The sequence below is a fragment of the Phallusia mammillata genome, chromosome 7 (assembly GCF_965637545.1).
Source record: "Phallusia mammillata chromosome 7, kaPhaMamm4.hap1.1, whole genome shotgun sequence".
In the NCBI taxonomy this organism is placed as follows: Eukaryota; Metazoa; Chordata; class Ascidiacea; order Phlebobranchia; family Ascidiidae; genus Phallusia; species Phallusia mammillata.
This window is the reverse complement of record NC_137258.1, coordinates 778,484-796,608: the sequence shown is the minus strand read 5'-3', so window position 1 is coordinate 796,608 and position 18,125 is coordinate 778,484. Positions and strand designations below refer to the sequence as shown.

The following is an 18,125-nucleotide window of genomic DNA, read 5'->3' as shown; positions in this document are numbered from 1 at the left end:
CTTTTCAGCAAGATTCAGTTCTGTATTGGTTTAGTACAGTGGTTCTCAAACTTTTTTTTGTTGCGACGCCTCTGGGAAAGTTTTCTGGACTTGCGACGCACCAGCAATTAAAAGTTAATTAAGATACGTATTATTAAAGTTGTGTTTATTGATACAACAACAAAAAGTTACGAAACGGAAATATTCTGCGACGCCCTTTGAAAATTGAAACGACGCACCAGGGCGTCGCGACGCACAGTTTGAGAACTACTGGTTTAGTAGTTTGTCAAGCAAGAAGCAAAGATAGGTTTTCTTTGATATTTAATCAGCTTTTGTTTCAATTGTGGTTTGCTATATCAGAGCAGGGCCTGGTGGCTTGTTACACTTGTGCCTAGAAATGCAAGCTGCTAAAAGAGCTGATATTAGCAAAGAAGTCAGCGCAGTCGTCTTTTTGGTTCCAATTTTTCCACTTCAAGCATAGCATAAGGGCAACTTTTACCAACCAAGAATAGAATCCAAACCACAGAGATTAATTTGGAAGAAGCAACATCTGCTAATTGTTTTGTAAAATGCCGTAAAGCAATGTAACTGGAGTTTACGAACCGTAACTGCGATCCCGTTTTTTTCACTTTGGTTATTTTTTGGTATTTTTCTGGAACGTACGATAGTTGTTCGCTTTCACGATTAGTTGGTCATTATAGGCAGTGCTGGATTAACCATTAGGCAAAGTAGGCACGTGCCAACAGGCCAGTCAAAAATCCAGGCCATTTTGGCGATTTGGCGACACTGATAATTCTATTTTTTTAGTTGGCAACCCTGAATTTCGGGCCACTTATAAAATGTGCCTACAGGCCAGCAGACCCTTAATCCAGCACTGATTATAGGGGAGGTTAGTTTGCACTAACCCGCAATAACTTGTAATTAAGCTTACGTCGAATAGCTTGTAGAATCCTAAATCAAATTTTGATATTAGGTGATTTTATTTTTAATTTCCGCTTGATGGTGTCGTAGAGTTGGGAACGCTTATTTTACGTGTCTGCGATAATTACGCATGGCAGACATAACTAATCCTTGATCGGGATTCGTTGCTGGTTAAAACCAAATGAAATAATATGACAATTACGCACAAACTTCAACTTGCAAATTAGTTTATTGTTTCAAGTATCGTCCACTTATTTGCTTCAAAAACTAAACGAAATTGTGTTCCAGCATAAAAAGTAGCAACACATGTTGGTTTAATATGAATGCTCTTCACAGAATCTGTTATATGTAGGCTAATGCGAACAGGAATACATTTAAAAACTCTTCAGAGATGTTATCATTTCCCGGTATTCCTCGACGCGGCATAGTAGCCCGTCTAAATGCAGCAAGCACGTGTTTTGGCAACCTTTATGAGAGTTTTTAAATGTGCGTTACATATCACTTACGCCGCACACTTGCAGCTAATGATGATTTGATCATGCAATACCAGTTACAACCTGCAGCCTCATCTGCACCTGATGGGGAACGGAAGTATAAGGTTTGAGAGGTCATAAAATATCAAGCTATATCTCGCACTTCGAAATTGAAATCCATGTTTTAGTTGTTGCTCGAAAAGTTTTGGTTCCTCGCGCTCTACTCCTCCACTATTCGGTTATCTGTTGCCCATCTGTGTGCCATGTGCTGCTAATGAAGGTTTATCTCGCCTTCCACACAGCACTATGCCATTAGGAGAATACGTGCAGTGAGACATCGGTAATGTATTTCCCTTCCCGCCCGCAAAGCGTTACACAGGCGTGATTTGTTTTGCATTGTCAACTTAACAGCTTTATTTTCCGTTTAGATCTTATGCTTGTGATGTTTATGTGAAGTCCGGTGTAGGTTAACCTTTCGCTGATCGCCAGATATTTAGGTGAAAGTTTGCGCTTGATTTCACCTAAGCTGTTGCCATTCAGTGACCTTTTCAACTTTCAACTGCGTCTTCCTTGCCACAATCGTTGAAATCTTGCGATGGCGTTACCATCTAAGGAAACATACAGAATAGGATGTGACAAATATATTCTGGTCCACAGGTTGTTAAAGAGTTGACGTCACTGATGATGTCATAAGCTATTGTCGAGATGATTACCGAACAAAGCATATGGTTTTCCATACAGACCATCTAAAAGTTATTCGAATGTCACTTGTTTGTTTGTTTTCGATGTAAATTTATTTACGATGTCGATGGAAAAGTAAAAAAAGATCATTTACTAGAGGGCGCTATTAAATTGCAACAGATCGGGCGTATTCCTAAGCTATTCCTAAGTTTCACAATTACACAACGTTTAAACATAAATTCCATGTAATATATTGATGATGAATTACTCCACAACAAACTATGGGAGTAGTTGATCGACTGGTTCGGCTTATCTCTCTCCATCGCGCACGTGAAATAAAGACTTATTTTAGGCTCTCTATGTATCCGAACGACCCCATCACGCAGCAGTTCCAGAAACTTCCAATCAACTGTGGTTGGTTGTTTCAATGTAGCCAATATGTTTCTGCTGGTGACATCAGGTCAAATTGTTTGCTTACCTTTTCTTATCTGTACAAATGTGTGCGACTCGAGGGCGGACTAAATGCGAAATAATGTCAACAACCAGTAAATTGCTTTGAATGACATTTTAGATTTACAATTTGAATTTTGCTGCTTAACTAATCAATTTTAAGCACATTTACTCGATACAAAATCACATTTAACTGTGGGTAAAATATAACGTGTTTGAGGCAACAAATCGAGCTGCTTCAAACATTTGATCAAAACTTGCTAATCTGACAGGATAATTTTGGTTAGAAATATTCAAGAGTTTGTAATTACTCGCATTTGTTAACACGGAAATAACTCCCTGTACGGAGCTCACTGGGCACTTGCGGTGGCGGCTTATAACCAAAACCCGCTCGTAATTGACATCAATTCGGAGAAAGTCCCGGCGACCAAACCCTACTACCTCAAATATGCTAATCGCTCCGGCTATACTTGTCACGGAAGCTTCGACACAAAAACACATATTTACCCCCGCACACGCCCTTCGTGCTTCCGAGCTACTATTTTAGGTTTTTCCGCGGATATCTGTGACAGATTTGGTTGGACCTCCCGGTTTGGGGTTTTATCCGTTCTTGTGCATTTACCTGTAGGTTGAAAACAGTTTGAGGTCGCGGCAATGGCTATTGCCACTGTACTGTTGCGAAGCTACACCCAGTCTCCCGGGTTCCCAGGCTTAGACATAACAATTTGTGCAGGTTCTCAGTTCGTCCGTGCCTCTACGCCACTATTTTAGTTTAATCCCGGATCTCGAATCCGCCCAGGTTGGGACCTCCCGGGAATTTTGGTCGCTCTGGGTTGTGATTTGAGGTGCGTTGTTGCCTAGCAACAGACCAACCCAGGGATGGCTTGGAATCCTTGGCTGCTGCGAATTCGGTTTGCGGTGTGGCTCAATTGACCAAGACGCCAGACGGACCGAAATGTCACACCACGTAATAATAATTATTACGCAGTCGCATCTACTTAATGCGTGGCTCTTCACGGCGGCCAGCTTTGCGGATTTCTACCGTAAAGTTTTATATGGCCGTGTTTGGCGTGTTGCGACCACATAACACACTGATGTCGGGCTATTTTCAACCCGCCAGCGCATAATGATTTCGCCTTCAAGTGTCGTTGGCGTCGCTTGATGCACCACACGCGCTTCAACCGGTGTCAATTGCGGGAAAACGAAATATCTGCAAACCACGTGGTACTTCACGTATCCGCCCTGCCCAGTGGATCTGCAAGTGATAATCGCAGTCAATGTGGAGTATAAGGGTGGTCTGTGCGAATGAAGGGCATCAGCGTGATGTGTGTGGAAGTTTGACGTGATAAGGAGATCTAATTATCCATCAATAGATACGGATCCGTCTTCCGTTCCAGGCTGAAGAAAAACAAACAAATTCCTCACTGTGCGGTTCACCCAGGCGCTTTGCTGCGCGAATCTAAACTTGTGACGTGTGTTACCGATTCGTTCCACCGCATAACTGTTACCTCAGAAGTCGATTGCAATTTCACCAACCGATATCATATGCATAAAAATGAACTAATTTCAACCGTTTTATCATCACTAAAGGTACAGGCGATACAGGGCAGCTTTACAGATTTAACTTTAAACTCTTTCTTTGGTCAAATTCCTAAACCTGGCGTTCCCAAACACGGTCCATTATATATAAATAGCGATAAATCAGACGCAGCCCCGGTACAAGGACAACATAGGATTGTCAGGTACCACGCCTGTTGACGCAAAAACGCCAAATCGAGCCACGTCACAAAAGGTTCGAACGCCCAGGAACGGCACACTCCCTCTTGGCAAAGATCCTATGCGTGCTTCCGTCAAAATTCCAAGCTGGAAATGTGGATTGTTATTCGTCCGACCGTGTCCACCCTGCAATAGACCCGTGTATTGATTCTCACCAACAGTATAGGATTATAATCCTTTCCATCCGAATTCGGCGAACCTGGGGACTGGTTGGAAATTCTGATTCAATACAGGGTTTTTTCCGGGGTTCAACAACATGTGTTGGTCAAGAAAGATACTTAAACATTGGTTTAGGGCATATTCTCGCTATATTACAAACATTATAATTGCTACTGGCACTTGCATTACCACGTATCAGACAAAGTGCACCGTTCTACAAAATGTTGCAAATTAGGCTGTAACTTGATTTGCCGACTTTAGTAAACACAACCACGTGAAAAATCACAGCGGGTCATTTCCATGCGGCAGAGCCATGTATTGTGCACGCACGTAGTATTAAACATTCAGCTACGTTGAGGAACATCCGAATATAAGCATGAACAGGAACCAGCTGTTGTTTAAGTTTGCGTCCAGAAAACATCCAACTCCCGTTTCCACTTAACCGCCCCACAACCTTGTATGGAAGAACAGGTTTTGCATGGTAACCGGCCCACTAACTCACAGGAATTCAGTACTTCATTACTCACGTCACTGCCCTGTTATCCCGCACCGCAACTCGCACGTAACTATGACGTCCACGGCCATTGTTTACTGACCGACGTCACAATGCCCGATCTTCGAAAGAGGTGTAGACGTCGCGAAGCCGGATCGGGTAACAGACCATCAAAGTGGGTGTGTGTATAAGTGCTGGGGTTGACTCCCAACATTATATTACTTGGCTGATTATCGGGATGATCCAGCAAGTATTGTGGTGTAGAACCGCGCTCGGGCACTTAGCAATGGAACGCCGCAATTCGAATCGCGCGAGCTCTTGACGATGTTTTAATGTCGCACGCTTATTGCCGCGTTCCGAATCAAATTGGGAACATCCTACTTGAGTGGATTGGCGAGTTATACATATCTTCCGCGGCAATGAGACCGCAGACCGGCCCACGTCCCCACCTGCATTGTAAGGAAACTTCTCGATGATTGAAGTGCGTGGCCGGGTCTTGTGGAGAGCGTCCAGGTCGCTGACATTGTTACGCAACAGTCACAAACGCGCGCGTGGTTAATTTTGTGGCCGAGATCCGCTTTTGGGGCGTTTTTACCGGGGATAAACAAAACACTCCACTTCTTAAGTGTTCTGTATTTGGGACTTGTCGGGCTGTGGTAATTACTTCTCCAGACTAAATTCGCCTTAATTTAGTTTCTCTAAAGTCGGGCGCTGCTATTTGATCTCGCTTTGCCGCTTCTGTGAAGATCCCGCGCTTTTTCGCTGCAAAACTCGACACTGCAGCTGATTCGGCGTCGGCATTTGGTTGTGCCACGTCGACGCCGGTTGAAGCGCGAGCTCCGCAGATTAAGTTACGCTTAATCTCTATCGCGCTTTTCGTAGAATTAATGCGCCGCGCGAAGTCGTCGGATCGCTTAATAATTTCAGTTGAGCTGTTTGTTCCTTGCTTGGCTGATCGTCAACGTCGACTTACGCCTTTCAGCTACACGACCCAACTCTGGGTTACCTTAAGTGCCGTGCAGAGAGATTTGAACACAGAACTATAATTTACATCTAAATTTATCCGCCACAAACTTCTTCGGCTTTTGCACTGGATACAAAAAATGTTGTTTATTTGTTTCATAATCGGTGGTAATAATTATTCATGATGATATATAAAAGAACACGACCTATTGACTGTATATTCGTTTGCGCTTTTGCTTGGTCATTTTCCAGATCATGTTGGTCTCTTACATAAGTGTGGACTTTTTATCACTCATTTCAAACTTATTTTTGGGCCACCCTATCTGTTTGAGTGAGGTCGACACTTCGGTTAACCAAACCACTAAATTTCATTTCACAACCAGACAAATATAATTGCAACACGGATCCTGACAGGCGGCGGTTTTTGTGAATTTATACAAATGTGACAAACCGCATAATAATCCTTCCTTACCTGGGTTGCAGATCCAATCTAAATGCTTATAATTTTTTTTGTTGCAAGGGAATTTGTATCAAGATTTCTTGGGTTATGTCGGGTTAAATGCAGAACCTCCCACTCACAATAGCTGCTCACATTTCTTAGGTGGGCGTTGCGCAATCTCGACAAAGTCCAACGATTTTGGTGTCGATGTTCTTCGAAATCTTGAGTAATTGTCGCTTTCCAGCTGTGTGTTGCAGCCAGCGCAAGGTCATGTGGACTCCTCCCATGTCGTTTCTCACGCTACAAGAGCGGCAATCACGTTCTACATCGTTGTGCAAATTTCGCTGCTCCATGGTTTTGTGGACAAGAAATGTTGAAAAAACAAGTCTAAGCTAATGGCAATTCCCTAAATAGATTTACCGTAAAAATGTTCAGAAACATAAAGCAGTTTGTTCACCAATGGGGAGTTTTAAACTTTCAAACCTAGACCGCTCACAAGCTTTCCAAGCTCCATGAAAGGAACCGGCATTTTTAGGTTGTTTCGTCAGCAGCTTAATTTACACCGGCCGGTAAAACGTCACATCAGCAAAAATCTGCCAGCTCATCGGTTTGCCGGCTCTATGTTTGGCGCCGATTTTCCCCAAACCGTTCAAGCATGCCACTCAATCCCAGCAAACCTGCAAAACGCAGCAAGTTTGCACACAGAGGCCACACTTTCAGCTTTCCCCAAGTCTCTGTTTATTTATTCTACAGAATCTTATAACGCATGTGAAGAGACTTGTGTCTGAAAAGAAACCTTTGCTGTAAGTTCAAGGTTTCCCACCGAAACCGCTCAATATACTGCGTGAATATTGCATGGGGTGATTCTCCAGATAAGCATAATGACCCCGACGACCGATTGTCCCCGTTGCACGCAATGCTTTCTTGCATAGCATTCCCTGTTACGTAATCCCCTGGTTCTCATGGACCAGCGTTGCTTGTATAACACACGTTGGACGCCGATTTCTGACCACGTTGAATTTTCTATCAGTTTCTCACGTTCCAAGATCTCGTGTAGCCCATAGTTACGTAACAGTGCGATCGTGTTTGATCGCGCGACGTCCATTCATTGCCCTTAACCAGCTCGAGATCTTTTGTGCCGCGCCCGGCTGGGGTTATTTATAATTGATCGCCGTCGACCTATTTTTAGTTACATTTCAACTGGTGACATTCGGTCCTGGGTCTGTTTACGGCTTTTGTCACTTTGCCAGTCCCTTATGCTCTGCGGCAGAGCTGGAAAACTGGTCCCGCCCTTCCACACGTGTGAGTTGCGCAATTCCCCAAGCCGCCGGTCAAAGTTCAGGCGTGCGACGGTTGCAGGCGAGCGGTGGGAACAAGGAAGCCCGCCAATCTCGCTTTCAAATTTCGGGGTAAAGCACAGGACAAGAAACCGCTTCCAAAGGGCTGTGTGCGTGACTTGTCTTGGTTGGCTGCAGCGGCAGGTTTTGTTAAAGTTACAAATATAACTTGTTGCCGGAAACTGAAACCAAAGACGAAATTTGAACAGGGTTTAATTATCCGGGGTCGAAGCGGTGCGCGTGATGAGCAACAAACAAAAATGCAATTGACAAACCTGCAACCGCCAATATGCTACACCACATACTCATGCAAAGCTAAGGCGGTGGCCACTTGCACAAGCTAAGGCGGTGGCCACTTGCAGATTGCAATGAGCTATTAACATTCTTTGTGGAAAATCCTATTTGCGTAAACCGTGTGCGGAGAAAAGTGGTAACGGTGACATTGTTCCACGCTTGGCCGTCAGACACAACTACAGACCTCCAGTCTTGGCGAGTTCGTAAATATTTATGTTCTGCTGCAAAAGAATCCGCCTCCACAGCCTCAGACCCTGCACGTGTAAAGGAAATGTTGAAGCTTGTAAGTTGCGATTGCTCGATGTTTTGGCTTTGATGCGACACGCCTTGCTATATTTAAACGGACGTTGCCCCCTTTACTGGAGGTTCCCACGTAAATAGATCAACACATTTTGCCGTCAAGTGCTGACTGCCAATTGCTTATGTTTCACTTTTCTGCTGAATTAATGTTTCAATATCGCTGTCAGGATTTGTTTGCAAACAAATTGTAAAGATCATACATGAAGTGGGCTTTGCTGACTCGCACTAAATCATTTTTTCGTGTGTTTGGTCTTAGGGCCTTTGCGTATATCTGTGAGGACCACTGTATTAGTTTAATTGTTTTCCATTTTTGTCTACACTTCAGTTTACGCGCCGCATATATGGCCATGTGTGTAGCCCTTGTCGAACATTAACTATACATCAACTTTTTCTTTGGAGACTTCTTAGTCGGAAAAGTGGAAACGTTTTGTTTTAAATTTGTGACCAAGAAACAATGGAAACGTCGTGTGAAAAACATTTCGTTGTATAGCGGTGCGTTCCGTGTAAGCGTCGTGGTTGCATAACGAGAGGATTGCGCGAAACGCTTTATCTTAATTGACCCCGACGCCATTTTATGCGCCGCGGAATTTTGAAACGGGAGTCCGGCCACGCGTCGTCCAACCCGTAAGTAAACATGTCAGTTGAAGGTTAATCTCAATGTAACTGCCAGAGCTTGCCGAGACGTAAGTAAATAAAAGCAATGTCTGTTTTGCTCGAACGTGAAAACGGTCGCTTCTGAGTTGCTTCTGTGGAGTATGGCACCGGTCGCGTGGCTGTGACCGGTTAACGTGTTAACAGCTAGAGTGTGTCACAAGCAAACCCGAACTGCAAACAACACCCACTTGTTAATGCTTCGTGAACAGTAGCTGACATTTGACCTCATAAAAATGTTGACACGACAAGTATTTCTAGATTGAAGCCTCTTTTATTAATTTTGAACTTGATATAGTGCACGGATGACGGTGACAACATTGGTTTGCGCATCGGTGGAACATTTGCGTGATGCAACGTGTTCGTTTTTGCGGCAAGCGAGTAACAGTGATCGGTTGTGCAATATTGCTGGACGATTGGCTGATTGCATCGCAAATACATATATGCGTGCAAACATACTGAAATCCAAAATGCAAAAGGACAAGAATTTGGCCAGGCAATATCGACAAGAAAATTGATCGTAACGTGGAAATACTGAAAGGTGAGAAAGCCGGAACTTTACGTAACAAGAACACAACTGGGTATTTTGCGAAGGATAAATCTCTGTCCGAACATGGTATGTTGTTGTCGTGGCATTCACAGTGTTGGCAGCGCAACGTTTTCTAGCCCGCTAGGTGACCGCGGCTCTCGGCATCATCTTACTCTTCTTCTCATCGAGTGATGTGCAACCTCCGTGGATAAATGCTCGGTTGGTGGCCAACATGAGTCGAGATCTTCACATGTTGATTCTCAGATGCTTATGCATCCTAGAGCAGTATTTCTCGCGAATGTGCCGACTGTCGCAGTGGTTGTAGCAACAATCCTGTGAAATTGAACGTCGGATTCTTTGGTGCTCTTCTTCGTAACTTCGTTGTTCGCTGCCGATTCTGCGGAGAAGAGAACTGGGATTTAAAATCTATGCCGGGTGATGACGTGCAAATCATACGATTACGTGGCGGCTACGGAGATTAATGCAGAGCGACCTTTAACTCGGTTTAGATTTAACACAGTTTGCTGGGAACAGGTTTTTCGCGATGTCTCCGCAGGGCGAAGCAAATCCGCCGAACAAAAACGTTTATGCCAAAGATAGTGATCGGACTATTGCCGACGTAAACAACGCCTATGCATAGCGATAAATTACGTAAGTGGTTCTTACCTGATAAGCTTGCTTGTCACCGCTTCTGTCATCCGTGTTCTCGCGTTCATGGCTTCCATAAAGCTGAGGGATCGCTTTGAACGAATTCCCATTGCTCTTTGCACTGCAAAATAAAGATTGAGTTTAGACTTGGTATTGCCGCAACAACAGATTGTGGTGGTTTTGGAATTTGTCCAACACTAATTCGCGCGAGTTTTGCCGTCGGATTTCATTGTTGTCGGTCGAAGACGCGATTTAGTTTCAGCAAAAACATTCAAAGTGCGTAAAAATATGCCAAACTGGCATTGCAGCTTGAGAAATGTCACCCGTGTGTCAGGGCAAGCATAGGGGGCCTGAGAGGTTAAGCTGATAAATTTGCACAGTGGTGATGGGTCAATGGCTCACACGTGGCGCGGAGTAGAAACTGTCACCATAATGTTGGTGTTGAAAACTAAATCCAGCCAACCCGTTTACGACCCTGCCCCTTAATTCACCGAACACACGACTTCGTCAAGATGTTTTTCAGACAGATTGCTACGTTCAGGTGCTGGTAAACACAGATGTTGCACACAGGTTGTATCTACTTACATTTTGCGTAGAGTCGCGGGTATTTGCTGAAGATGACGTGGAATCTTCTTGTGCGTCCGCACTCACTGATGTAAAGGTCCAACAGTTTGCGGCCACAGGCTCCGCCGGCCTGGCCACCGTGGCACATGGACAGAAGGACGAGGATAAGGGCAACAATTGCGATCTTCATCTTGTATTGAGACGTGGCGTTGTTTGTAAGCTCGGGCACAAACTGTAGAACTCCGCTTTCAGTCGGGCTGTTGCGAAGGTTGCAGCAGATGCACTCAAGCAGTCTCACGGTTCTACACGTTTAATGTTCAGTTACCAACAAGTCAAAGAAGAAGCAACAAAACACACTGAGGTTAGCGAATTGCAAGTATATGGTTGGCACACGTCAGCACAAGCTTATAAGCAGATCTCATATCAACACATTTTTTCGTTCCTTGCTTCATTACAAAGACCGCGTGCGGCGATCGCGTTGCTAATCTAACGCAAACAATGATAACAATGCATCGGGCGAGCGCCACCCGTCGAACCTTGACACGCGACATGCAAGTCATCAATAGCGATCCCCTGCTCATCGCGCAAACTCCCCGCAGAGAACAAACTAAAACGAAACTAACTTCTGTTCCACCCGACCTTTCCCGTTGTGAATGCGATAAAACGAAGCAATGTAAAAAGCCCTGCCCTGCACTCTTTGAGAAGATTTGTGTTTTGCGCGCTGCACATTAACACAGTGATTGCTTCTATCGATTATTGCAAGCGACCTCCTTTGCTTAATGTCTCTATTAGTGCGCCGTAATAATTACATGCGTTCATGCCGATCGGCGGTTCGGTCAAGTCGTCAAAACCGGCTGCATTTCGATAAACACGCCCGCAATTGAACTACTGCATAAATGCAAGTGACTCATCGTAGAGTTAAGTCGCAACAATGGTGAGTTAGTAACAACCACCGACCTTGGTAGGTTGTAAATAACCACAAATGCTGCAGGTTTTATTCGGGGTTTAGGAAAGAAAGGTCGTTGGACATTCACCCCTGTTAATAAATAACAGCCGGGCTGTGGCGATCAACAAGGCGCCACAAGCAAGCAAATGGTGGCAGGTTGTTAGCTAATCGCCCAACCAAGGTCGCTAAGAACTACATCGACATAACACAACTCGCAACTGAAGCCACACAACTCACCTCAACGAAGCTTCTGCCTTCCACAGTGACGACTCGGCCCACTGAAGCCCGCGCTTATATACCTCCAACGTGATGACGTAGCAGCTTTTTCTTCGCAGCGTTGACGATTCAGCGAAGTTTTACCTTCTGCTGAAATGCCTAACTCGGGCCGACGTTCGATGGAACCGCTTTGCAAATAGCTTTATTTGGAGAAACAGTTTAAAGCTAAATCACCTACTCAACTGGCAAACTGTTAGGTTGCGCAGAAAAATCTGGAAAGAGAAAAAAATCATTTAAGGAAATAATCAAGCAGTTAAATAATTGTTAAAATAAAAAAAAAACGATTTGTCAAATTATTTTATCGATGTTTTCAAATCTTCTGTCAAATATCGATAGAATAAGTAATAGGAAAATGATAAAAAAAACAAAAGATACTTTCATAGGGAATTGTGCCATAAAAAATGCCAAAAATTTAAAGTCGTTTGTGCATGACCTTCACGGATACGTGGAAATACAAATTTTGTCCTTGAGTTGTTTATCTCGTTGCAAAGCTGTTTGTGTTGTTGTATCCAAGCAGACGTCAGCAAACCATGTGTTTCAGGTCATGCCGTGTCTGTACCGGTCTGACCCTTGACATCGCGATGAATACTTGGGTTAAGTATTGACCTGTGAGCCCTGCCACACAACGTAGACCCCGCAAAGCCAGGTAAGGGGCAGAGATATCAATTTGTGTTTTTGCAGACTGGTATTGGTTACAGATGTTTAGAGCAGCTATAATTATAACACGGGATTGGGTCTTGTTTACCTTGACAAGGTTTCCCTGCCACAATGCGTTGACATGTTGTTTTTTCGACCACTAAGAAGGCTTTGTTCGTTGCTGTCGTGTTATAAAACCTCAAGCAGAGTAAGATCCGATTTCCCGACCCGCTCGCTAAAACAACAGGGCGCTATTCAAGCAGCTTATCGCGTTATTGTTCGGCGATTACGAAATCCAGTAATCAGGGACCATCCGGTCGATAAGCCCAACGATTCAAGCTGAATTCGAAGCTATTGATTGACACCTCGCCTTTTACATTCGCCCACATGCACACAACACTGCAGGACGGCTTGCTGGAAACCTCAAGAATTTGCAGCCACGCTGACTGTATCATCACTTGAGTTACAAAGCGTAAGCCACTTCAGAAACGTTTTCGCCTGACAAAATTTTCGGCGTCGTTTCGATGCCATTGTGGAACTTTTGTGACCTTGCCTGCTGCGTGCTTGCTGCATGAACTCGAAAACATCGCCGCTTTTATACGTGTCTCCCGCAACATTTTATTTCGGCGAACGCATCTGAGTCATAAAGGCTATGAGCTTTTACTTTCGTCATGACCCTGTTGCGTTTCTATTTACGACCCGAAATGCAATCGAGTGTATATACTGTGCTTAATTGCCACAATTTGCTCTAATATGGGTCATTTCTGATCAATTCGTTGCTGCGACCACAGGAAGTGTTTTAAATGGCAGATAAGGAAACTCGGCCAAAATAGATGAGTCTGTGTTGTAAATCGCGGCCCCGGTATCTATTGGTATTTGTATGAAGAATACAGCGCTTTGTGACAACACAATAGGGTACAAACAAGTTCGTGCATTCTTAAAGGTGAAAGACGCTTGTTTACCTGTTACGTCACAATGCTCACTCTCACGTTTCGCGGTGTTTATCACGTGATGCGAGTGTGACGTCACAGAGCACTGTTGCTGACGGTCGGCTTGACAACTGCGCGCGCGGTTCTGCATGTAAACAAACTTTCCATCGATGCTTTGTACATTGTGAAGTCGTTGAAAGGCCTCATTAGCGGGAAGACGCGAAAACTATTGTTTGTGAAAGATTCCCGTAAGATCGGGTTGCTATGGGAATTTTAGCTGGTTAAGTTAAAGGAGATCTCTTATTTAATCTCATCACCCAGGGATATTGTCTTTGAAACGATGACTTTTTTAAGTATTGAGCTTAGGTCTTCTCCGCTGAATGGTGTTTCAGAAATGATGTGATTTTTGTTCAACAAAGCAATGCTAATTTTAACAATATAATTGTGACGTGAGCTTTCCTTGCACGCAATATTTACATGTGATTTACATCCATTGATTGTGTTTTACTGAAAGCAACCGTTTCAGAAAAGCAACAACTTATTCGTACAAACTTTAAAACTAAAGTCCCCTTGATTCCGAAAATTTCGATTCATCTTTAACGGCTTAAATAACCGAAAGTGATCAGAGTTTCGATAATTATTGTTTTCACAACTCATATGAGCTGATGTGTTTTTATTTTCCCCTCCTTATTCAAATTTGCCCCTCCCCCAACAAATTTAGAGGGTGTGGCCGCGCAATATGCTAATAAAATACAATTTCGGCTTGTTACGTAACAGTTAAGTCTGTAAACACTCTACTGCTATAATTGAAACACAATAAATTTGAAACCAAACGAAAATCTCGTGGTCGAAAAGTTTTTATTTTCAAGTCGCGTGCAGCAGCAGACAGAAGGTCACAAGGTTCACGCAAAATATTGTCAAATTTCGCTCATGACCTTGAAATGTCCTTGGCTAATTCGGTAAATAGCAGTGATAGACTTCCTTCATCTGCCAAATTGTTGCTTCTTAGATTGTTGCCTCGCAGCGTCGGCAGCCAACTTCGTATTTACTGCTTCGCAAAAAGTCAAACTTTAATTTCAATGCATTGATGCCAAACCGACATTCTCACTGATTGCAGGTTGCCACTTTACCGGCTGTTGGCGTGCTCGACAGGTGAGTTGTCGTCACAATTATACTGCCTATGCGCTAATAATCACTCTCGGCACTAAGTCGCCTTTGTGCGGCCGCCACATTTGCCTTTGCTTCGTTTCTAGCAATTAAAAGTCGGGTTTTAATGTTGAGGAGTCGGGCACCTGTCAACCGGCCATGACACCGGTTCTGTCAAACGAACTTGTTGTCGTGATTTCTAACAATCCCGATTTTCGCTCGAATTCCTGGGTTTTGACTCATCGCCGTCTGTCGCGTGCTACAAGGCAATAAGCGATGAAGCAAATCCGCGTCTGCAAACTCTCACCGCATTTCAAGCTGTTGATGTTGGAACCTGATAGAGTAAGCAGTTACAGTTGTACCCGGTTTGCCGGCCGGTTCTGATGATTCATCCACGTTTCTGACTTGCTATTTTCGGCTCGAGTTATTTGTAGTGACGATTTGTGTTGCTTTAACCGTTTTGGGAGTAACAAGTTGATCGGTAGAGTTCGCTGTCAATCAACCTCCAGTGGGAAGGAGCAAAATATTTACGACTTGGTAATTTCACCCGCTCAGGGCGTCAACTGGCAGCGCTTTTTGTCAAGAAAAAGAATATTTGTCGAAAATTTGGCACAGACCTGACTTGAAAAAATGTTTGCATACAAATTATTATTTTACATTAATATTTTTGTTCATAACAATTTAGAAATTTTGTTTTTCACAAACACATTTCGCAAAACGTTTTCGTTGTTTGTTGGTAAAAAAACAAACTTAACTTTGAATATTGTTCGGATTTCTCAAGACCAACTAGGACCACCCTGATCTTACCCACGGCCTGAAATTGAATTTGTCAAATCGCCACCTTCAGGGGGCGGTAACCTTATTGTGTCTGTGCTCAGTCGCATATTTTCGCCAAACACATCTTCCTGTCAATTCTTGTGTAAAGTTCCGTGCAAAGAAATATCCCAGCGCGCCGTAACTTGTCATTATTTCGGCTTTCAACTCGGCAAACGGCGGGTTCGGTTTGATTTGCGACGGATTCGCGTGCTCGCGGCCACAACATGACAGAAGGGTGACATCCATGGCTGCCAACACAACCCACCCACGCTTTGATATTCCACATTGTTTTCATCGCGTCTCCGGAAAGGGGGGTTGGGGCTCCACCGCACCGGTGCCCAACAAGTTTTAAGGTCTATATATAGCCGCGTAGTCAAAACGTGGCTTAATTATGCGGGTGCGCCAAAAACTTCGCAACGTTCCAAATCAGTTTTGTTTACCGGCAATGCGGGGATGGCATGCAACCTCGAAATATACGGATGAAACCGGGCGCGCCTTTTTCATCAGACATAAATGACCTTGAGCCGCTTTCTGATGCTCATCAGCTTTCTGGCTTAAACAATGCGGACCACGTGGCATTTGGATGTGGCAGCCGGGAGACTTACATCGGTTGCCACAATCAGATAAGCTCGAGCAAGCGGAAGACGGCAACATCCCAAAGCGAAACCTCGCCCCCAACGTTTCGCCTGGAATTCCTGCAATCTCATCAATCGCGTTTTAATTCACCTGATATTGTGGAGCAGGGTGTGCAGAGAAAAGTTGTCAAAACTGCGACGGAAAAACAAGTCGTCCTTATGCAAGCTCACAGGAAAGTTAACCGCATATGAAATTCCATTTGCGTCTGCAAAGTGAACATAGATAACCAGTGGTGGGATTCAGCCGTTTGCACCGGTTCTATAGAACCGTCTCACGATATTTTATGATATCAGCGAACCGGTTAGCATTACTGGTTACTGTTTGTAACAGAACTGGCTGAGAAAAATATGACTTTTGTGATAGAACCCGCTGTCAACAAAATTTAAATCCCACCACTGTAGATTACCCAGCGTTACAGATGCATGCATGTGACGTGGTATTGTGGAACAACATCGCGTGTGGCGTCGACCGCCGGTCGGTAGACAAGTGCACGCATGATGGCAAACATCAAGCTGCAGCAACAACAAATACAACAACGCTTACTGTGTGACGTGGACGTGTTGACCTGCCGATCATGTCAGCTTGCTGCTTCTGTTTACCGCCACACCTTTGCCGAGATTCGAACAATCGACTCTGAGGAATGTCTGACATCGTAGCGCGGGTGCATGGGGTTGCGGCGCTGCTTTGATCTGAAACCCCAGGTTTGAAAGCAGGTCGGCTAACTTTCACCAACAAGCGGATTACGGGCGGGGAGCAGACCAAGCGTGAAAGCGCTGCGCCAAATCCCCTATTTTCCCCGCCAGATCGCCTTAATTGACAACCCACGTCTTTTCCAGTCGCACAAAAGCAGAAATATGTCGGCCTGTGTTGAGAGTTTGCTTGTGAAGACAACATAACCCGGCCAATTTGTGATGAACTCGTCCTTTGGTGAAATGTAAGCAGGCCCGCACACAAGTTGCCAAATTCATCTCGCTGATATATGTGTTCGCTTGCAGCATGGGCAGCAGGTTATACCTTGCAAGTTGTTGTCGGAACAAACACGAGCAGACGAAACAAGATTATGCGTGATCCGCGGTCCGACCGGTGTTCCTCTCCCACGCTCATCGCCTTCACTCATGGGATTATGTGAGAAGCGTGAACCCAAGCAGGTCACGGTTGTGATTGACTGTTCACCGAGATAAGGTGCAGAAATGTCATCACACCGGCACTCAACCCGGCCACTCGCCAGCCTTTCTTGTGGCAATTTCGGGCTTGCAACGTTGAGATAGGAATCCTGCAACTGCAAGACAGACAAACTTGCGGTGGGTCCTACCATATTTGGAACGCCACTTACGTAATAAGTGATGACATGCTTTATCGCGACTTTTCACGATAACATACCGTGCAATTTCGAAACCCGCTGCCAATTTCAATATTTTAGGCTTTTTATACGCTTAGATCCCGCCGGAGTTGGACAAAAACAGCAGGAAAATTGCTACTGTCGTGGCTGATTGCCTGTTATGGAGGCGACAATACACGGCAGTGCAACTTGCAATTGTTGATTAGCAGTGATCACGTTCAGGCCTTCCGAGCACCGGCAATTCGGATAATTTCGGCCACACCTACCACGAAATCTTCTGCACAGGATTTCAAACCGCTTGACCAAGGACCGGTTCAGTTTGTTTCACCACAAGATCCAGACTTTTGCCAAGCTGCTTGTTGTTGTTATGGTAACTGGATCAGCTAGTGTTATACAAACTAGGTTTTCATTTTACACTAGGCAATGTTGATTTTAAAACCTACTTTCAAAACCATGTTAACAAGCTGTATCATTTGTTTTTGCGTTATTTTCTGAGTTAAAAAGCAAAACGGTTGAACGTAGCGAAATCCACTTTAATCCATTGGAAATTTAAAACTACAAATTTAGAAAATGAAATTTAAAACCTTTGAGTTAAGTCATACTTTGCTGATTTTCTCACCACGTTTTCTATCTTTATCTTTCACCAACTAGGCGTTCACCCTAAAACTTCAGAGCGTTGAACCCATTTCCCCTAAAGCCGGTGGCAATCCATCCCGAAATATAACGTAGATTTCATGTTTTACA

At 44.2% G+C, this 18,125-nt stretch overlaps 1 protein-coding gene across 2 annotated transcripts; it reads right to left on the bottom strand.

Annotated features, from left to right (window-relative positions):
• Window positions 1–9,170: 9,170 nt before the first annotated feature.
• On the bottom strand, window positions 9,171–12,080 carry LOC145238741 (uncharacterized). 2 transcript variants are annotated; one of them, XM_080101993.1, is made up of 4 exons: window positions 11,841–12,080; window positions 10,679–10,959; window positions 10,112–10,214; window positions 9,171–9,842 (listed from the first exon to the last, which is right to left on the bottom strand). In XM_080101993.1, exons 2-4 carry the CDS (start codon window positions 10,845–10,847, stop codon window positions 9,692–9,694), a joined length of 423 nt encoding a protein of 140 aa, XP_079958119.1. In that variant the 5' UTR covers window positions 10,848–10,959; window positions 11,841–12,080; the 3' UTR covers window positions 9,171–9,691. The 2 variants fall into 2 exon arrangements, with proteins under 2 accessions (XP_079958119.1, XP_079958120.1); XM_080101994.1 differs by lacking the exon at window positions 11,841–12,080 and having other exon boundaries at window positions 10,679–11,827.
• Window positions 12,081–18,125: the final 6,045 nt, after the last annotated feature.